A 22,873-nucleotide genomic window follows, 5' to 3' on the forward strand; every position below is an offset into this window, starting at 1 on the left:
CAATAGGCTGGTTCCTGTGAAACGCAGAAACCACTTTTGGCAGAAATTGTTGCAGAGTTCTCAATTCCGCTTTATCCACATGGAAGATCAAATAGGGGTTCTTGTGAGACAAAGCCGCCAATTCTGACACCCGCCTTGCGGAAGCCAAGGCCAATAGCATGACCACTTTCCAAGTGAGAAATTTTTACCCAACCTATCGTAAAGGTTCCAACCAGTGTGACATAAGAAACTGCAACACCACGTTAAGGTCCCATGGTGCCACTGGGAGCACAAATGGAGGTTGGATGTGCAGCACAACTTTCACGAAAGTCTGAACTTCTGGAAAGGTGGCCAATTCATTTTGAAAGAAAATTGATAAGGCCGAAACCTGCACTTTAATGGAGCCTAACTTTAGGCCTGCCTCCACACCTGCTTGCAAAAAATGGAGAAAACGACCCAGCTGAAATTCCTCCGTAGGAGCCTTCCCGGATTCACACCAAGACACACACTTCCTCCAAATACGGTGGTAAAGCTTCGCCATTACTTCTTTCCTAGCCTGAAGCAATGTGGGAATGACTTAACCGGCAGTACCCTTTCGGGCTAGGATATGGCGTTCAACCGCCAAGCCGTCAAACGCAGCCTCGGTAAGTCTTGATACACGCCCGGTCCTTGCTGTAACAGGTCCTCTCGTAGAGGAAGAGGCCAGGGATCCTTCTATGAGTAAGTCTTGAAGATCTGGATACCAAGCCCTCCTTGGCTATACCGAAATAATGAGGATCGCCTGAACCTTTGTTTTTCTTATGTTTATCACCTTCAGAAAGAGTGAAAGTGAAGGGAACACACAGACCGACTGAAAACACCCAAGGTGTCACGAGGGCGTTCACTGCTATAGCTTGAGTGTCCCTTGACCTGGAACAATATCCCCGAAGTTTCTTGTTAAGGCGAGACACCATCATGTCTAATCGAGGAATTCCTCAAAGACTTGTCACTTCTGTGAAAACTTCTTGATGAAGACCCCACTCTCCTGGATGGAGACCGTGTCTGCTGAGGAAGTCTATTTCTCCGTTGTCTTAACCCGGAACGACAACCTCTAATAGAGCGTTTACATGCCTTTGCCGCTTATCGGAAACTTTTGCGGCTTCTACCATTTCCGCGTTGCTTCTCGTTCCGCCCTAGCGGCTTGCTCATGCCACTGCTGCTTAGTCGTCCGACAGAATTAAGACGGGCAGTACACAAAGAAGATGTTCCGTTGTAAATTGCTCTTAAGTCAAGAAAGCTTATTGCAGACAAGCTTCCCGGCTTGACCTTTCCCCCTGGAAATTCCTCCCCTGGAAAGACTGCTCCCCAGCCTCGGAGACTTGTATCCATGGACACCAGGATCTAATCCTGGATCTCGAACCTTCGTCCCTCTAGGAGGTGAGACCTGTAAAGTCACCACAGGAGATATATCCTGGTCCTGGAAAATAAGATTTTAAACCTACCGGTAAATCTTTTTCTCGTAGTCCGTAGAGGATGCTGGGGACTCCGTAAGGACCATGGGGAATAGACGGGCTCCGCAGGAGACATGGGCACTTTAAGACTTTAGGTATGGGTATGCACTGGCTCCTCCCTCTATGCCCCTCCTCCAGACCTCAGTTAGAGAAACTGTGCCCAGAGGAGACGGACAGTACGAGGAAAGGATTTTTGTTAATCCAAGGGCAAGATTCATACCAGCCACACCAATTACACCGTATAACTTGTGATATACTAACCAGTTAACAGTATGAAAACAACATAGCATCAGTCCCAGACCGATGAAACTTTAACATAACTCTTATGTAAGCAAAACTATATACAAGTCTTGCAGAAGTAGTCCGCACTTGGGACGGGCGCCCAGCATCCTCTACGGACTACGAGAAAAAGATTTACCGGTAGGTTTAAAATCTTATTTTCTCTTACGTCCTAGAGGATGCTGGGGACTTCGTAAGGACCATGGGGATTATACCAAAGCTCCCAAACGGGCAGGAGAGTGCGGATGACTCTGCAGCACCGATTGAGCAAACAGGAGGTCCTCCTCAGCCAGGGTATCAAACTTATAGAACTTTGCAAAGGTGTTTGAACCCGACCAAGTAGCAGCTCGGCATAGTTGTAGTGCCGAGACCCCTCGGGACGCCGCCCAAGACGAGCCCACCTTCCTAGTGGAATGGGCCGTAACCGATTTTGGTAACGGCAATCCAGCCGTAGAATGCGCCTGCTGAATCGTGTTACAGATCCAGCGAGCAATAGTCTGCTTTGAAGCAGGGGCGCCAACCTTGTTGGCTGCATATAGGACAAACAGTGCTTCTGTTTTTCTGACTCTAGCCGTTCTGGCCACGTAAATTTTCAAAGCCCTGACTACATCAAGGGACTCGGAATCCTCCAAGTCTCGCACACAGGCACCACAATAGGTTGGTTCATATGAAAAGATGACACCACCTTAGGCAAGAATTGAGGACGGGTCCGCAATTCCGCTCTATCCATATGGAAAACCAGATAGGGGCATTTATGAGACAAAGCCGCCAATTCCGACACTCGCCTAGCTGAAGCCAAGGCTAATAACATGACCACCTTCCAAGTGAGATATTTTAACTCCACCGTTTGAAGTGGTTCAAACCAGTGCGACTTAAGGAAACTCAACACCACGTTAAGGTCCCAAGGCGCCACCGGAGGTATAAAAGGAGGCTGAATATGCAGCACTCCCTTCACAAAAGTCTGTACTTCTGGGAGAGAAGCCAATTATTTTTGAAAGAAAATGGATAAGACCGAAATCTGAACCTTAATGGAGCCTAATTTTAGGCCCAAATTCACTTTTGTAGGAAGTGAAGGAAACGGCCCAGATGGAATTCTTCCATAGGAGCATTCCTGGCCTCACACCAAGAAACATATTTTCGCCATATACGGTGATAATGTTTAGCTGTCACGTCCTTCCTAGCCTTTATCAGCATAGGAATGACCTCATCCGGAATGCCTTTTTCCGCTAGGATCCTGCGTTCAACCGCCATGCCGTCAAACGCAGCAAGTCTTGGGACAGACAGGGCCACTGTTGCAACAGGTCCTGTCGTAGAGGAAGAGGCCACGGATCTTCTGTGAGCATTTCCATCAGATCCGGATACCAGGTCCTTCGTGGGCCAATCTGGAACAATGAGAATTGTTTGCACTCCTCTTTTTCTTACTATTCTCAACACCTTGGGTATGAGAGGAAGAGAAGGAAACACACAGACCGACTGGAACACCCACGGTGTCACTAAGGCGTCTACCGCTACCGCCTGAGGGTCTTTTGATCTGGCGCAATACCTCTGTAGCTTTTTGTTGAGGCGGGACGCCATCATGTCTATCTGGGGCAGTCCCCACTGACTTGCAATCTGTGCGAAGACTTCCCGATGAAGTCCCCACTCTCCTGGATGCAGGTCGTGTCTGCTGAGGAAGTCTGATTCCCAGTTGTCCACTCCCGGAATGAACACTGCTGACAGTGCTCTTACATGATTTTCCGCCCAGCGAAGAATCCTGGCGGCTTCCGCCATTGCCACTCTGCTCCTTGTGCCGCCTTGGCGGTTTACATGAGCCACTGCAGTGATGTTGTCTGACTGGATCAGAACTGGTTGGTCGCGAAGTAAGGTCTCTGCCTGTTGTAGGCCGTTGTATATGGCCCTCAGTTCCAGGATGTTGATGTGAAGACAATTCTCTTGACTTGACCAAAGACCTTGGAAGTTACTTCCCTGTGTGACTGCTCCCCAACCTCGGAGGCTCGCGTCCGTGGTCACCAGGATCCAGTCCTGAATGCCGAACCTGCGGCCTTCTAGAAGGTGAGCACTCTGCAGCCACCACAGGAGAGATACCCTGGCTCTGGGGGACAGGGTGATCAACTGATGAATTTGTAGATGTGACCCGGACCACTTGTCCAGTAGGTCCCATTGGAAAGTCCTCGCATGGAACCTGCTGAAGGGAATGGCTTCGTATGATGCCACCATCTTTCCCAGGACTCGAGTGCAGTGATGCACTGACACCTGTTTTGGCTTCAATAGGTTCCTGACCAGAGTCATGAGTTCCTGAGCTTTTTCTATCGGAAGATAAACCCTTTTCTGGTCTGTATCCAGAATCATGCCCAAGAAGGTCAGACAAGTCGTAGGAACCAACTGCGACTTCGGGATATTGAGAATCCAGCCGTGTTGCTGTAACACCTTCAGTGAAAGTGAGACGCTGTTCAGCAACTGCTCTCTTGATCTTGCTTTTATGAGGAGATCGTCCAAGTACGGGATAATTGTGACACCCTGCTTGCGCAGGAGCACCATTATTTCCGCCATTATCTTGGTGAAAATTCTCGGGGCCGTGGAAAGCCCAAACGGCAACGTCTGAAATTGGTAATGACAATCCTGTACCGCAATCTCAGGTACGCCTGATGAGGTGGATATATGGGAACATGAAGGTACGCATCCTTTATGTCCAGAGATACCATAAAATCCCCCCCTTCCAGGCTGGTGATGACCACCCTGAGCGATTCCATCTTGAACTTGAACCTTTTCAAGTATAGGTTCAGGGATTTTTAATTTAAAATGGGTCTGACCGAACCGTCCGGTTTCGGGAGTACAAACAGGGTTGAGTAATATCCTCTCCCTTGTTGAAGTAGGGGAACCTTGACCACCACCTGTTGAAGATACAATTTGTGAATTGCATTTACCTCTATCTCCCTTTCTGGGGAAGAAGTCAGCAGGGCCGATTTGAAAAACCGGCGAGGAGGCACCTCTTCGAATTCCAGCTTGTAACCCTGGGAAACAATTTCTATTGCCCAGGGATCCACCCGTGAGTGAACCCAGATGTGGCTGAAAATTCGAAGACGTGCCCCCACTGGGGCGGACTCCCTTTGCGGAGCCCCATGGATTTTGTAGAGGCCGGGGAGGACATCTGTTCCTGGGAACTAGCTGTGTTGTGCAGCTTTTTCCCTCTGCCCTTACCTCTGGCAAGAAAGAACGCACCTCGTACGCTCTTGTGTCTTGTGACCGAAAGGACTGCATTTGATAATGTGGTGCTTTCTTAGACTGTGAGGGAATATAAGGCAAAAAATTTTATTTACCAGCTGTAGCTGTGGAGACCAGGTCCGAGAAACCTTCCCCAAACAATTCCTCACCCTTGTAAGGTAAAACCTCCATATGCCTCTTTGAGTCGGCATCACCTGTCCATTGCCGGGTCCATAGGACTCGTCTAGCAGAAATCGACATAGCGTTGATTCTAGAACCCAGTAGGCCAATGTCTCTTTGAGCATCTCTCATATATAAGACAGCATCGTTAATATGACCCCGGGTCAATAAAATGGTACCCCTATCCAGGGTATCAATTTCTGTCGATAAGGTACCTATCCACGCTGCTACAGCGCTACAAACTCCAGCCGACACTATTGCCGGTCTGAGTAAGGTACTATAATGTGTGTAAATGGACTTTAAGGTAGCCTGCTGTTTGCAATCAGCAGAATCCCTAAGGGTAGCCATATCTTGGAATGGCAGCTTACTCTTTTGGATAAGCGTGTCCACATTTTTTCCCCACCTTGGGGAAGATTCTCACCGTATCCTGTCCTTAGTCGGGAAAGGATACACCCTAAGAATCCTTTTGGGAATCTGCAGTTTCTTGTCTGGAGATTCCCAAGCCTTTCAATAACTCGTTCATGAGATGGGGGAAAAGTTACCTCAGGTTTCTTTACCCTATACATGTGTACCCTCGTGTCAGGGACAGGGGGTTTCTCTGTGATATGCAAAACATATTTTATTACAATAATCATATATTGAATACTATTTGCCAATTCTGGCTGTAACTTTGCATCATCGTAGTCGACACTGGAGTCAGAATCCGTGTCGGCGTCAGTGTCTACTATTTTGGATAGTCGGCGCTTTTGAGACCCCGGAGGTCCCTGTGACATAGGGGAAAGGCAGGGTTTGACGCCTGTACATTCCCTAGACTCAGTGCAATAAATTCACATTAGCACTAAAACATTCCACATATCCAACCATATTCCCGACAGAATCAGCCTCGCGGCAGAACTTTTGTCGGTTTTCTTCTCTCACCCCCCGGTGAGTGAGAGAAGAATTCCCGACAATTGCGGGTAACTAGCAGCTGAATTGAATAGCGTCGGGAGCTAATTCCCAGCGCTATTCTTAAGTTGCCGAATTGAATCGACCCCATTGTGTCAAGTCCATTCCAGGACTGACTGAAGAGTATTAGACGAGTTCCCACCGGTGTGGGCTCCAGCAAGATAGACCCAGCGACCTGCGGTGGATGTGGTAGAAACAGAGGACGATATCAGGTTCTGCGAAGTTGAAAAGGCTGCAGAACTCTTACCTTTTCAACTCCCTCTACCTACAAAGAAGGGGAATAAAAACGGTATCCAACCGGTCAAAATTACTGCATCCCACAAAAAATGCGTCACCAACCGTTGTGATGGAACATAGCACAAGAAGGTAGACTTACCAGTGGTATCTGCCGAGATCAACTTAACCAAGTCATCCCCAAACCAGATTATCCCTTTATAGGGAAGACACTCCAGTATTTCTCGGAGTCAGTGCATACCTCTTGTAATCGCACGGCAGCAAGCTGCAATGTTCTAGATAAGACCCAAGGAATATCCCATTTCTCCCCAGGGTAATAATATTGGATAACAAGGTACCCGACCATTTCTGAATACCAGCACTCCCCCATGCGTATGTAATGCAAATATCATCAAAGCATATAATGAAAATATTACTTAGCTTCTTGTATACGATCCTTTGCGACAGGGCCCCGTGCAGACCAGGGGTTGACATTCACTTTATTCTATCCACGGCGGGAGAAGAATAAACACTCGGACTCCTCGTGAGGATTCGAGACCATCTTGTCACGGCTGACCTAGAGCTTCATCAACAGAGCGACCAGCATATGAAAATACACATATATACACACACACACACACACATATATATATATATATATATATATATATATATATATATATATATATATCTCTCTCTCTCTCTGTCAGGAACATCAGGGTCCCTAGTGACATTGTGTTCTGCATGTGTATGAACATGTACTGAATGCCAATGTTGTGGATCTAATCAGGAAACATTATGGCCGACATAGAACATAGTGTTCGTGTCGACAACAGGGAGTAGTAACTGGGCAAAATAACATTTTTGTGACCCCGAGGGGTCTGAGGGAAACATATACCTATTTTCACTAGGACGCCCCCACAAATACCATCACGTCTGTGCTGGAGCTACAGCTCAATGCAACCGTACCATACTATATATATATATCACATACAAGTATAGGTTTTTTACATTATTTTAGACCCAGTCATAATAGTTGGTGCCGACAGGGTCACCCACTTACGTCTGTGTCTCCCAAACAGTGTTTACTTTGGAAAAGCTTACAACTACTGACATGCTGACACTTAATTTCATGAATCAAGTACCATCCGGAGTCGGCAATGCCGACAGAGGGATTCCCATATCTGTTTGTGGTAGAGCACTCACACATGTCGACACACATGTACTAAACGCCCACCAACATTGCTAAAATGGCCAGATTTCTGACAGGGAAAACACAGAAACTTTAACCAACTCATTTTACACACGCTCATAATACATACATATATATAGTGCTTCAAGCTTGAACCCATATTGCACTAAATAACTGTGCCCCCCCTCATTTTACACTGTTAGCTGTGTATACAGTGTTTTGGCCGGCCCAGCATCTCTGGGAGGAGAAAATGGCGCTGTATAGAGTTGTGAGGGCTAAGTCACGCCCCCTTCTCTGCGCGCTTCACTCCCATTATTTTTGCATATTTTTAAACAGGCGGGGGTCAGTATACAGTGCCTATGCACTGTATATCACTTTGCCAGGTCATATCTAAGAGGTATATTGCTGCCCAGGGCGCCCCCCATGCACCCTGCACCCTTGTAGTACCGCTTGTGAGTGGGAGCAATGGCACGCAGCGCGACCGCTGCGCGGTACCTCAGAGATCCTGAAGTCTTCTGCCGTCACTGAAGTCTTCTGTTTTTCTAATACTCACCCGGCTTCTTTCTTCTGGCTTTGTGAGGGGGGTGACGGCGCGGCTCCGGGAACGAGCAGCTAGGCGAACCAAGTGATCAGACCCTCTGGAGCTAATGGTGTCCAGTAGCCTAAGAAGCAGAGCCCTTGAACTCAGAAGAAGTAGGTCTGCTTCTCTCCCCTCACTCCCACGATGCAGGGAGCCTATAGCCAGCAGGTCTCCCTGAAAATAAAAAACCTAACAAAGTCTATTCAGAGAAACTCAGGAGAGCTCCCCTAGTGTGTGTCCAGTCTCTCTGGGCACAGAGTCTAACTGAAGTCTGGAGGAGGGGCATAGAGAGAGGAGCCAGTTCACACCCATTCAAAGTCTTATAGTGTGCCCATGTCTCCTGCGGATCCCGTCTATACCCCATGGTCCATTTGGAGTCCTCAGCATCCTCTAGGACGTATGAGAAAATAAGATTTTAAACCTACCGGTAAATCTTTTTCTCCTAGTCCATAGAGGATGCTGGGGACTCCGTAAGGACCATGGGGTATAGACGGGCTCCGCAGGAGACATGGGCACTATACAGAACTATTAGTATGGATGTGCACTGGCTCCTCCCTCTATGCCCCTCCTCCAGACCTCAGTTAGAGAACTGTGCCCAGAGGAGATGGACAATATGAGTTAAGGATTTTGTTAATCTAAGGGCAACATTTATACCAGCCCACACCAATCATACCATATAACCTGGAACATATGCAACCAGTTAACAGAATGAACAAAAAACAGTATCAGTCAAAGACCGATTCCAACTGTAACATAACCCTTATAAAAGCAACAACTATATACAAGTCTTGCAGATGTAGTCCGCACTGGGACGGATGCCCAGCATCCTCTATGGACTAGGAGAAAAAGATTTTCCGGTAGGTTTAAAATCTTATTTTCTCTTACGTCCTAGAGGATGCTGGGGACTCCGTAAGTACCATGGGGTTTATACCAAAGCTCCCAACCGGGCGGGAGCGTGCGGATGACTCTGCAGCACCGACTGAGCAAATGCAAGGTCCTCATCAGCCAGGGTATCAAACTTGTAGAATTTTGCAAAAGTGTTTGAACCCGACCAAGTAGCTGCTCGGCAAAGCTGTAATGCCGAGACGCCTCGGGCAGCCGCCCAAGAAGAGCCCACCTTCCTAGTGGAATGCGCCTTTACAGAATTTGGTAACGGCAATCCAGCCGTAGAATGAGCCTGCTGAATCGTGTTACAGAGCCAGCGAGCAATAGTCTGCTTAGAAGCAGGAGCGCCAATCTTGTTGGCCGCATACAGGACAAACAGAGCCTCTGTTTTCCTAACCCTAGCCGTCCTGGCTACATAAATCTTTAAGGCCCTGACTACATACAGGGACTTGGAGTCCTCCCAGGCCCCCGTAGCCACAGGCACCACAATAGGTTGGTTCATATGAAATGAAGAAACCACCTTAGGCAAAAATTGAGGACGTGTCCTAAATTCTGCTCTATCCACATGGAAAATCAAATAGGGGCTCTTGTGGGACAAGGCCGCCAATTCGGACACCTGCCTTGCAGATGCCAAGGCCAATAACGACCACCTTCCACGTGAGAAATTTTAATGCCACTGTTTGAAGAGGTTCAAACCAGTGAGATTTCAGGAAACTTAACACCACGCCAATTCCCTCTGGAAGAATATAGAGAGGGCCGAAATCTGTACCTTAATGGAGCCTAACTTCAGGCCCATATCCACTCCTGACTGTAGAAAGTGGAGAAACCGGCCCAGATGGAATTCTTCTGTAGGAGCCTTCTTGGCTTCACACCAAGATACATACTTCCTCCAGATACGGTAATAGTGCTTTGCCGTCACCTCCTTCCTAGCCTTTATCACAGTAGGGATGACTTCCTCCGGAATACCTTTCCCAGCTAGGATTCGGTGTTCAACCGCCATGCTGTCAAACGTAACCGCGGTAAGTCTTGGAACACACATGGCCCCTGCTGTAACAGGTCCTCCCCGAGAGGAAGTGGCCACGGATCTTCCGTGAGCATTTCTTGAAGATCTGAGTACCAGGCCCTTTGAGGCCAATCTGGAACAATGAGTATTGTCTGCACTCTTCTTTGACTTAGGATTCTCAAAATTTTTGAGATGAGAGGAAGAGGAGGAAACACATAGACCGACTGAAACATCCATGGTGTCACTAGGGCGTCTACTGCTACTGCCTGAGTGTCCCGTGACCTGGCACAATACCTCCGAAGCTTCTTGTTGAGGCGTGACGCCATCATGTCTATTTGAGGAATTCCCCAACGACTGGTTATCTCTGCAAAAACTTCTTGATGAAGTCCCCACTCTCCCGGATGGAGATCGTGTCTGCTGAGGAAGTCTGCTTCCCAGTTGTCCACTCCTGGAATGAAGACAGCTGACAGAGCGCTTACGTGATTTTCCGCCCAGCGAAGAATCCTGGTGGCTTCCGCCATCGCCACTCTGCTCCTTGTCCCGCCTTGGCGGTTTACATGAGCCACGGCTGTGACGTTGTCTGATTGAATCAGAACCGGTAGGTCGTGAAGAAGATTCTCCGCTTGTCGTAGGCAGTTGTATACGGCCCTCAATTCCAGTATGTTGATATGTAGACAAGCCTCCTGGCTTGACCATAGTCCCTGAAAATTTCTTACTTGTGTGACTGCTCCCCACCCTCGGAGGCTCGCGTCCGTGGTCACCAGAACCCAGTCTTGAATGCCTAACCTGCGACCCTCTAGAAGGTGAGCACTCTGCAGCCACCACAGGGGCACTGGGGACAGGGAAAGCACTGGGGACAGGGATATTTTCTGATGTATTTGTAGATGGGACCCGGACCACTTGTCCAGAAGGTCCCACTGAAAAGTCCTTGCATGAAACCTGCCGAAGGGGATGGCCTCGTAAGCTGCCACCATTTTTCCCAGAACACGAGTGCATTGATGAACAGACACTCTTTTTGGTTTTAGCAGGTCTCTGACCATGTTCTGGAGATCCTGGGCTTTTTGCAATGGGAGAAAAACCCTCTTTTGTTCCGTGTCCAGAATCATGCCTAGGAATGATAGCCGAGTCGTTGGAACGAATTGCGACTTTGGCAGATTGAGAAACCAACCGTGCTTTTGCAGCACTTTCAGGGAGAGCGACACGCTCTTCAGCAATTGGTCTCTCGATCTCGCCTTTATCAGGAGATCGTCCAAGTATGGGATAATTGTGACTCCCTGCTTGCGCAGGAGCACCATCATCTCCGCCAATACCTTGGTGAAAATCCTCGGGGCCGTGGAGAGCCCAAACGGCAACGTCTGAAACTGGTAATGACAGTCCTGTACAGCGAATCTCAGGTACTCCTGATGAGGGGGGTAAATGGGGACATGAAGGTATGCATCCTTTATGTCTAGTGACACCATCAAATCCCCCCCTTCCAGGCTGGATATTACAGCGCGGAGCGATTCCATCTTGAATTTGAACTTTTTCAAGTACAAGTTTAGGGATTTTAGATTTAAAATGGGTCTGACCGAACCATCCGGCTTCGGGACCACAAACAGGGTGGAAGAATACCCTTTTCCCTGTTGGACCAGGGGAACCTTGACCACCACTTGCTGTTGACACAACTTTTGAATTGCAGCTAACACCACTTCCCTCTCCGGGGGTGAAGCTGGCAAGGCCGACTTGAAAAAAATCGGCGAGGGGGCACCTCTTCGAATTCCAGCTTGTAGCCTTGGGAGACAATTTCCATCGCCCAAGGATCCACGTCTGAAAGCATCCAGATCTGGCTGAAAAGTCGAAGGCGTGCCCCCACTGGTGCGGACTCCCTTAGGGGAGCCCCAGCGCCATGCGGTGGATTTTGTAGAAGCCGGGGAGGACTTCTGCTCCTGGGAACTAGCAGAAGCAGGTGTTCTCTTTCCTCTACCCTTACCTCTGGCAAGGAAGGAGGAGCCCCGACCTCTTCTGGACTTATGCGACCTAAAGGACTGCATCTGATACTGTGGAGTTTTCTTTTGCTGTTGGGGGACAAAAGGTAAAAAGGTAGATTTACCCGCGGTAGCTGTGGCAACCAGGTCCGCGAGCCCCTCCCCAAACAACACTTCACCCTTGTAAGGTAAAACCTCCATATGCTTCTTTAAGTATGCATCACCCGTCCATTGGCGGGTCCATAGAGCTCGTCTCGCAGAAATAGCCATGGCATTGGCTCTGGAACCCAGCAGCCCAACGTCTCTTTGAGCATCCCTCATATATAAGACTGCGTCTTTAATGTGGGCTAAGGTTAATAAAATGGTATCCCTGTCTAGGGTATCAAGGCCAGCTGACAATGTATCTGTCCATGCTGCAACCGTGCTACATACCCATGCCGATGCTATTGCCGGTCTGAGCAAAGCACCTGTATGCACATAAATAGACTTTAAAGTAGTCTCCTGTCTGCGATCAGCAGGATCCTTGAGGGCTGCCGTGTCCGGAGACGGTAGCGTCACCTTCTTAGACAGGCGTGTTAAAGCTTTGTCCACCCTGGGAGAGGATTCCCAACGTACCCTGTCCTGTGCAGGGAAAGGAAACGCCATAAGAACCCTTTTGGGAATCTGCAGTTTTTTATCTGGAGTTTCCCAAGCTTTTTCAAATAACTCGTTAAGCTCATGAGATGGGGGAAAGGTTACCTCAGGTTTCTTTTCCTTATACATGCGCACCCTCGTGTCAGGGACAGAGGGGTCATCTGTGTTATACAAAACATCTTTTATTGCAATAATCATACACTGAATACTTTTTGCCACCTTTGGGTGCAATTTAGCATCATCGTAGTCGACACTGGAATCAGAATCCGTGTCGGTTTCCGTGTCTACTATTGGGGATAGGGGACGTTTTTGAGACCCAGAAGGGCCCTGTGACCCAGTCCAATCCGTGGATTGACTCCCTGATTTCTCCCTGGACTCTGCTTTGTCCAGTCTCTTATGTAATGAGGCCACACTTGCATTTAACATATGCCACAGGTCCATCCAATCATGAGTCGGCGTTGCCGACGGAGACACACCACTCATCTGCTCCACCTCCTCCTTGGACGAGCCTTCCGCTTCAGACATGCCGACACACACATACCGACACCCCCACACACACAGGGATATATCTATAAGGGGACAATTCCCGCACAAGGCCCATTGGAGAGACAGAGAGAGAGTATGCCAGCACACACCCAGCGCCAACTGACACTGGAATAAAACCAGACAGCGTGTATATATATATCTATATATCTCAATGTTATACACTCACTGCGCCAATAATTGTGCCCCCCTCTTTTCCAGCCCTCCTTCACCGAGTTCAGCAGGGGCGAGTCCGGGGAGCCAGCTTCTCTGCAGCTTCTGTGGAGAAAATGGCGCTGTTAGTGCTGAGGGATCAAGCTCCGCCCCCTCAATCAGGGGGGCTTCGGTTCCGCTTCAATTTAAAAAAAATGGCGGGGGATCTCTGCATTTACTGCCCAGCAGCCTAATGTGTCCTTATATGCCAGTCCGGAGGTTTATTGCTGCCCAGGGCGCCCCCCCCTGCGCCCTGCACCCATCAGTGCCTGTTCTGTGTGTGTAGCGTGTGGGAGCAATGGCTCGCAGCGTTACCGCTACGCGCTTACCTCAGTGAAGATCTGTAGTCTTCTGCCGCCTTGAAGTCTTCTTTTCTTCTTATACTCACCCGGCTTCTATCTTCCGGCTCTGCGAGGAGGACAGCGGCGCAGCTCTGGGACGAACGGCGGGGTGAGATCTGCGTTCCGACTCCGTCTGGAGCTAATGGTGTCCAGTAGCCTAAGAAGCAGAGCCTATCATTTAAGCAGGTCTGCTTCTCTCTCCTCAGTCCCACGAAGCAGGGAGCCTGTTGCCAGCAGTGCTCCCTGAAAATAAAAAACCTAACAAAATTCTTTTTCAGAGAAACTCTGGAGAGCTCCTCTGTAATGCACCCTATCTCCTCTGAGCACAAAATCTAACTGAGGTCTGGAGGAGGGGCATAGAGGGAGGAGCCAGTGCACACCCATACTAAAAGTTCTTTATAGCGCCCATGTCTCCTGCAGAGCCCGTCTATACCCCATGGTCCTTTTGGAGTCCCCAGCATCCTCTAGGACATATGAGAAATTAATAATATCTCCTCTTAGGCGCCTCTTTTCTAGTGTATACATATTCAGCCTAGTAAGTCTTTCCTTATAGTCCAGTCATTCTAGGCCTTTAATCAATTTAGTAGCTCGCCTTTGAACACTTTCGAGTTCACGGATGTCTTTTTTTATACAATGGTGCCCAAAACTGAACACAATATTCCAGGTGCGGATGTACCAATGCCTTATACAGCGGCATGATTACATCCGAGTCCCTTGTCTCAATTCCCCTTTTTATGCACGCTACTCACACCTGATTGTCATCCCATAGATTGACAATACCCGACACTAATTTCACCTTCAAAATATCTAAGCCTAAAGGTTCACATACTTTTTCCACTCACAGATACATGATATTGGATCATTTTCCTCAATAAAAAAAAAAAATGAGCACGTCTAATATTTATTTGTCTCATTTGTTTGATTTGGTTCTCTTTATCTACTTTAAGGACTTGTGTAAAAATCTGAGGTAGTTGTTTTAAGACAAATTTCAACAGAAATATAGAAAACGTTGAAGGGTTTAAACTTTCGAGCACCACTGTATGTCACAATATTCTTAATAGAATACCTGCATTATTGTTTTACAGGTGTGCCACCCCAGTTGAACTCCGCACCTGCCACTGTATTATATATGCTACAACTATATTCCTTCAGTATCCATACAGAATCCTAAGTACACACCTAGGGGCTTATGTGATAGCCTGCGAGCAGGAGGCTGTGCGAGAAATCCATTGTGTATGCCCAAATTTTTAAAGCGGCAATCATTTACAGTACAAGGCAAAACCAACCTGGTTTTGCCTTATAAATGCTTGCCGCTTTAAAGATATGGGCATACTCACTTGAATTCACGCAGAGCCTTCTACTCGCAGGCTGATACATAAGCCCGCTAGGATTTTTACTGTACATGCATTTCTGCTCACAATAAAAACACATGAAACAGACAGGTAAGTAGTTTCCAATATTCAATGAATCAATATACATTCTCACTTGAGAATTTACTGCATTAAAAACTTATTCCAAGTGCATTATACAATGTATAATACAGGGGTGGGCAATTATTTCAGCTGAGGGGCCACTTGACATTTCCTGTCAGTATCCGAGGGCCACATACAAAATAGCAGCTCCCCCCACTTGCCAAAAATATAGGGACGTGCTTCATGTGGAAGGGGTGTGGGCAAAAAATAAAACAGATTCATATTAGGCTGCACAATAGTCTCCATTATTCAAATTGCGCCACACAGCGCCACTTACACACATTACACCAGATAGAGCCCCTTTTACACAGTATGGAAGGTAGAGCCCCTTTTACACATTACAGCAGGTAGAGCCCCTTTTACACATTACAGCAGGTAGAGACCCCTTTTACACATTAACATTTTATTTAGGATAATTATTGTGCAGCAAGCAAATTATCCAGTGTCTTATGGCCCCTGGGGAAAGGTGTGACACAGTGACAGAACACGGGGAGGGGGGGTGACAGTGACAGAACACGGGGTGTGTGACACGACACGGTGGGGGTGACACGGTGACAGAACACGGGGTGTGTGACACGGTGACAGAACACGGGGTGTGTGACACGGTGACAGAACACGGTGGGGGTGACACGGTGACAGAACACGGGGTGGGGGTGACAGTGACACGGTGACAGAACACGGGGGGGTGACACGGTGACAGAACACGGGGGGGGTGACAGTGACAGAACACGGGGGGGGGGGTGACAGAACACGGGGGTGTGACAGTGACAGAACACGGGGGGGGTGACACGGTGACAGAACACGGGGGGTGTGACACGGTGACAGAACACGGGGGGGGGTGACACGGTGACAGAACACGGGGGGGGTGACACGGTGACAGAACACGGGGGGGGTGACACGGTGACAGAACACGGGGGGGGTGACACGGTGACAGAACACGGGGGGGGGGGGGGTGACACGGTGACAGAACACGGGGGGGGTGACACGGTGTCAGAACACGGGGTGGGAGTGACAGAACACGGGGTGTGTGACACGGTGACAGAACACGGTGGGGGTGACACGGTGACAGAACACGGGGGGTGTGACACGGTGACAGAACACGGGGGGTGTGACACGGTGACAGAACACGGGGGGTGTGACACGGTGACAGAACACGGGGGGTGTGACACGGTGACAGAACACGGGGGGTGTGACACGGTGACAGAACACGGGGGTGTGACACGGTGACAGAACACGGAGGGTGTGACACGGTGACAGAACACGGAGGGTGTGACACGGTGACAGAACACGGTGGGTGTGACACGGTGACAGAACACGGGGGGGGGGGGTGACAGTGACAGAACACGGGGGGGGTTATACGTGACAGAACACGGGGGGGGTGACACGGTGACAGAACACGGGGGGGGTGACACGGTGACAGAACACTGTGGGGTTGACACGGTGACAGAACACGGAGGGGTTGACACGGTGACAGAACACGGAGGGGTTGACACGGTGACAGAACACGGAGGGGGTGACACGGTGACAGAACACGGAGGGGGTGACACGGTGACAGAACACGGAGGGGGTGACACGGTGACAGAACACGGAGGGGGTGACACGGTGACAGAACACGGAGGGGGTGACACGGTGACAGAACACGGAGGGGGTGACACGGTGACAGAACACGGAGGGGGTGACACGGTGACAGAACACGGAGGGGGTGACACGGTGACAGAACACAGGGGGGGTGACACGGTGACAGAACACAGGGGGGGTGACACGGTGACAGAACACAGGGGGGGTGACACGGTGACAGAACACAGGGGGGGTGACACGGTGACAGAACACAGGGGGGGTGACACGGTGACAGAACACGGGGGGGGTGACAGTGACAGAACATGGGGGGGTTATACGTGACAGAACACGGGGTTGACATGGTGACAGAACACTGGAGGAGTTGGTACAGCGAGAGCTAAAGATCTCTCCCCCAAACCTAAAAACAGACTGACGCCACTGCCTGCACACACAAATATACGCACACTATCACACACACACCCTTTCTTTCTCTCACTCACTTTTCCCATTAACTTTACTGATCTGGCTGGCAGTGGCAGGAAGGATGGATCTATTCTGTACAAGTCTGGCTCTTGTCCCATGTAGCTCCGCCCCCTGAGGTCCCATGTAGCCCCGCCCCCTCCTCTGCACGTAGCTCCGCCCCTTTTCAGCTGAACCCAGCCGTTGTCACTGGGGACTCTGGAGGAGGCTGCTACAACGCAGCAGCAGGGGAGAGAGGCGCCGCCGGCAGCTTGGAGGTACTGCAGCTCAGAGCAATGACAAGCAGCTCAGCCGTTCGGTCCGCTTGTCATTGTTCGCTGGTGGGAGGCAGTGGGCTGGACAGGATCGGTTTGCGGGCCGCATCCGGCCCGCGGGACGTATTTTGCCCACCCCTAGTATAATACATTCAATAACTGCATTTTACAGTGAAACCATGCATAAGCACTCATGTACTGTATAAATGCATATTATTTATTACCAGTTATTTATATAGCGCACACACATTCCGCAGCGCTTTACAGAAAATATTTTGGCCATTCACATCAGTATAAAACCACTAATTTCTTCAATTAAAAAAACAACTCAATTTAAATGTAAAGAGCAGTACAAACAAAACTCAGTTTTTACAGTCTAGTGCAGTAGAACATGTTTACATGCAATAGACAACACGCCCACTAATACAGTTTTAAAGATATATACCATACCTTCCATTCATTTTCTTTTCTACAGTCATCCAAGATTTCAGTTTTGATCTCTGCAATACAGAGACATCTAATTGTTTACCGAACAAGATGATTTGACAATAAAATCAATTACTAATGTACAAACAATGCAGTTTACTTTAGCAGCAAGTGTATAAATACGGTATACAAGAGGTAGTAATAATAATAATAAATAAGATTTTACTTACCGATAAATCTATTTCTCGGAGTCCGTAGTGGATGCTGGGGTTCCTGAAAGGACCATGGGGAATAGCGGCTCCGCAGGAGACAGGGCACAAAAAGTAAAGCTTTTTCAGATCAGGTGGTGTGCACTGGCTCCTCCCCCTATGACCCTCCTCCAGACTCCAGTTAGGTACTGTGCCCGGACGAGCGTACACAATAAGGGAGGATTTTGAATCCCGGGTAAGACTCATACCAGCCACACCAATCACACCGTACAACCTGTGATCTAAACCCAGTTAACAGTATGATAACAGCGGAGCCTCTGAAAGATGGCTTCCTTCAACAATAACCCGAATTAGTTAACAATAACTATGTACAATTTATGCAGATAATCCGCACTTGGGATGGGCGCCCAGCATCCACTACGGACTCCGAGAAATAGATTTATCGGTAAGTAAAATCTTATTTTCTCTATCGTCCTAGTGGATGCTGGGGTTCCTGAAAGGACCATGGGGATTATACCAAAGCTCCCAAACGGGCGGGAGAGTGCGGATGACTCTGCAGCACCGAATGAGAGAACTCCAGGTCCTCCTTAGCCAGAGTATCAAATTTGTAAAATTTTACAAACGTGTTCTCCCCTGACCACGTAGCTGCTCGGCAAAGTTGTAATGCCGAGACCCCTCGGCAGCCGCCCAAGATGAGCCCACCTTCCTTGTGGAGTGGGCCTTTACAGATTTAGGCTGTGGCAGGCCTGCCACAGAATGTGCAAGTTGGATTGTGCTACAGATCCAACGAGCAATCGTCTGCTTAGACGCAGGAGCACCCATCTTGTTGGGTGCATACAATATAAACAACGAGTCAGATTTTCTGACTCCAGCTGTCCTTGCAATATATATTTTTAATGCTCTGACAACGTCCAGTAACTTGGAGTCCTCCAAGTCACTTGTAGCCGCAGGCACTACAATAGGCTGGTTCAGATGAAATGCTGACACCACCTTAGGGAGAAAATGCGGACGAGTCCGCAGTTCTGCCCTGTCCGAATGGAAAATCAGATATGGGCTTTTGTAAGACAAAGCTGCCAATTCTGATACTCTCCTGGCAGAAGCCAGGGCTAGAAGCATGGTCACTTTCCAAGTGAGATATTTCAAATCCACCTTATTTAGTGGTTCAAACCAATGAGATTTTAGAAAGTCCAAAACCACATTGAGATCCCACGGTGCCACTGGAGGCACCACAGGAGGCTGTATATGCAGCACTCCCTTAACAAAGGTCTGGACTTCAGGGACTGAAGCCAATTCTTTTTGAAAGAAATTCGACAGGGCCGAAATTTGAACCTTAATAGATCCCAATTTGAGACCCATAGACAATCCTGATTGCAGGAAATGTAGGAATCGACCCAGTTGAAATTCCTCCGTCGGAGCACTCCGATCTTCGCACCACGCAACATATTTTCGCCAAATTCGGTGATAATGTTGCACGGTTACTTCCTTCCTTGCTTTAATCAAAGTAGGAATGACTTCTTCCGGCATGCCTTTTTCCTTTAGGATCCGGCGTTCAACCGCCATGCCGTCAAACGCAGCCGCGGTAAGTCTTGAAACAGACAGGGACCCTGCTGAAGCAAGTCCCTCCTTAGAGGTAGAGGCCACGGATCTTCCGTGATCATCTCTTGAAGTTCCGGGTACCAAGTCCTTCTTGGCCAATCCGGAACCACTAGTATCGTTCTTACGCCTCTTTGCCGTATAATTCTCAATACTTTTGGTATGAGAGGCAGAGGAGGAAACACATACACCGACTGGTACACCCAAGGCGTTACCAGCGCGTCCACAGCTATTGCCTGCGGATCTCTTGACCTGGCGCAATACCTGTCCAGTTTTTTGTTGAGGCGAGACGCCATCATGTCCACCATTGGTCTTTCCCAACGGGTTACCAGCATGTGGAAGACTTCTGGATGAAGTCCCCACTCTCCCGGGTGAAGATCGTGTCTGCTGAGGAAGTCTGCTTCCCAGTTGTCCACTCCCGGGATGAACACTGCTGACAGTGCTATCACATGATTCTCTGCCCAGCGAAGAATCCTTGCAGCTTCTGCCATTGCACTCCTGCTTCGTGTGCCGCCCTGTCTGTTCACATGGGCGACTGCCGTGATGTTGTCCGACTGGATCAACACCGGTTTTCCCTGAAGCAGAGGTTCTGCCTGGCTTAGAGCATTGTATATTGCTCTTAGTTCCAGAATGTTTATGTGAAGAGACGTTTCCAGGCTCGTCCATACTCCCTGGAAGTTTCTTCCTTGTGTGACTGCTCCCCAGCCTCTCAGGCTGGCGTCCGTGGTCACCAGGATCCAATCCTGTATGCCGAATCTGCGGCCCTCCAATAGATGAGGACTCTGCAACCACCACAGAAGAGACACCCTTGTCCTTGGAGACAGGGTTATCCGTAGGTGCATCTGAAGATGCGACCCTGACCATTTGTCCAACAGATCCCTTTGGAAAATTCTTGCGTGGAATCTGCCGAATGGAATTGCTTCGTAAGAAGCCACCATTTTTCCCAGGACTCTTGTGCATTGATGTACAGACACCTTTCCTGGTTTTAGGAGGTTCCTGACAAGGTCGGATAACTCCTTGGCTTTTTCCTCCGGGAGAAAAACCTTTTTCTGAACCGTGTCCAGAATCATCCCTAGGAACAGCAGACGAGTTGTCGGCATTAACTGGGATTTTGGAATATTCAGAATCCACCCGTGCTGTTTTAGCACTTCTTGAGACAGTGCTAATCCCATCTCTAGCTGTTCTCTGGACCTCGCCCTTATTAGGAGATCGTCCAAGTATGGGATAATTAATATGCCTTTTCTTCGAAGAAGAATCATCATCTCGGCCATTACCTTTGTAAAGATCCGAGGTGCCGTGGACAATCCGAACGGCAGCGTCTGAAACTGATAGTGACAGTTTTGTACAACGAACCTGAGGTACCCCTGGTGTGAGGGGTAAATTGGAACGTGGAGATACGCATCCTTGATGTCCAAGGATACCATAAAGTCCCCCTCTTCCAGGTTCGCTATCACTGCTCTGAGTGACTCCATCTTGAACTTGAACTTCTTTATGTACAGGTTCAAGGACTTCAGATTTAGAATAGGCCTTACCGAGCCATCCGGCTTCGGTACCACAAAAAGAGTGGAATAATACCCCTTCCCTTGTTGTAGAAGAGGTACCTTGACTATCACCTGCTGAGAATACAGCTTGTGAATGGCTTCCAAAACCGTCTCCCTTTCGGAGGGGGGCGTTGGTAAAGCAGACTTCAGGAAACGGCGAGGTGGATCTGTCTCTAATTCCAACCTGTACCCTTGAGATATTATCTGCAGGATCCAGGGATCTACCTGCGAGTGAGCCCACTGCGCGCTGTAATTTTTGAGACGACCGCCCACCGTCCCCGAGTCCGCTTGAGAAGCCCCAGCGTCATGCTGAGGCTTTTGTAGAAGCCGGGGAGGGCTTCTGTTCCTGGGAAGGAGCTGCGTGTTGCTGTCTCTTCCCTCGACCTCTGCCTCGTGGCAGATATGAATAGCCCTTTGCTCTCTTATTTTTAAAGGAACGAAAGGGCTGCGGTTGAAAAGTCGGTGCCTTTTTCTGTTGGGGAGTGACTTGAGGTAGAAAGGTGGATTTCCCGGCTGTAGCCGTGGCCACCAAATCTGATAGACCGACTCCAAATAACTCCTCCCCTTTATACGGCAAAACTTCCATATGCCGTTTTGAATCCGCATCGCCTGTCCACTGTCGCGTCCATAAAGCTCTTCTGGCCGAAATGGACATAGCACTTACCCGTGATGCCAGTGTGCAGATATCCCTCTGTGCATCACGCATATAAAGAAATGCATCCTTTATTTGTTCTAACGACAGTAAAATATTGTCCCTGTCCAGGGTATCAATATTTTCAATCAGGGACTCTGACCAAACTACCCCAGCACTGCCCATCCAGGCAGTCGCTACAGCTGGTCGTAGTATAACACCTGCATGTGTGTATATACTTTTTTGGATATTTTCCATCCTCCTATCTGATGGATCTTTAAGTGCGGCCGTCTCAGGAGAGGGTAACGCCACTTGTTTAGATAAGCGTGTTAGCGCCTTGTCCACCCTAGGAGGTGTTTCCCAGCGCTCCCTAACCTCTGGCGGGAAAGGGTATAATGCCAATAATTTCTTTGAAATTATCAGCTTTTTATCAGGGGCAACCCACGCTTCATTACACACGTCATTTAATTCTTCTGATTCAGGAAAAACTATAGGTAGTTTTTTCATACCCCACATAATACCCTGTTTAGTGGTACCTGTAGTATCAGCTAAATGTAACGCCTCCTTCATTGCCAAAATCATATAACGTGTGGCCCTACTGGAAAATACGGTTGAATCGTCACCGTCACCACTGGAGTCAGTGCCTGCGTCTGGGTCTGTGTCGACCGACTGAGGCAAAGGGCGTTTCACAGCCCCTGACGGTGTTTGAGTCGCCTGGACAGGCACTAATTGATTGTCCGGCCGCCTCATGTCGTCAAACGACTGCTTTAGCGTGTTGACACTATCCCGTAGTTCCATAAATAAAGGCATCCATTCTGGTGTCGACTCCCTAGGGGGTGACATCCTCATATTTGGCAATTGCTCCGCCTCCACACCAATATCGTCCTCATACATGTCGACACACACGTACCGACACACAGCAGACACACAGGGAATGCTCCTAACGAAGACAGGACCCACTAGCCCTTTGGGGAGACAGAGGGAGAGTTTGCCAGCACACACCAAAAGCGCTATATATATATCAGGGATAGCCTTATAATAAGTGCTCCCTTATAGCTGCTTTGTTATATCAAAATATCGCCATAAATTT

At 48.8% G+C, this 22,873-nt stretch overlaps 1 protein-coding gene across 1 annotated transcript in view; it reads right to left on the reverse strand.

Moving 5' to 3' along the window:
* STXBP3 (syntaxin binding protein 3) overlaps positions 1-22,873 on the reverse strand; it is a 273,208-nt gene that overhangs the window by 248,520 nt on the left and 1,815 nt on the right. The window contains exon 2 of the mRNA XM_063940160.1: positions 17,834-17,883. Within this exon, the coding sequence (XP_063796230.1) occupies positions 17,834-17,883 (50 nt within the window). The remainder of the gene's footprint in view (positions 1-17,833; positions 17,884-22,873) is intronic.

The sequence above is a fragment of the Pseudophryne corroboree genome, chromosome 9 (genome assembly GCF_028390025.1).
Source record: "Pseudophryne corroboree isolate aPseCor3 chromosome 9, aPseCor3.hap2, whole genome shotgun sequence".
Classification (NCBI taxonomy): domain Eukaryota; kingdom Metazoa; phylum Chordata; class Amphibia; order Anura; family Myobatrachidae; genus Pseudophryne; species Pseudophryne corroboree.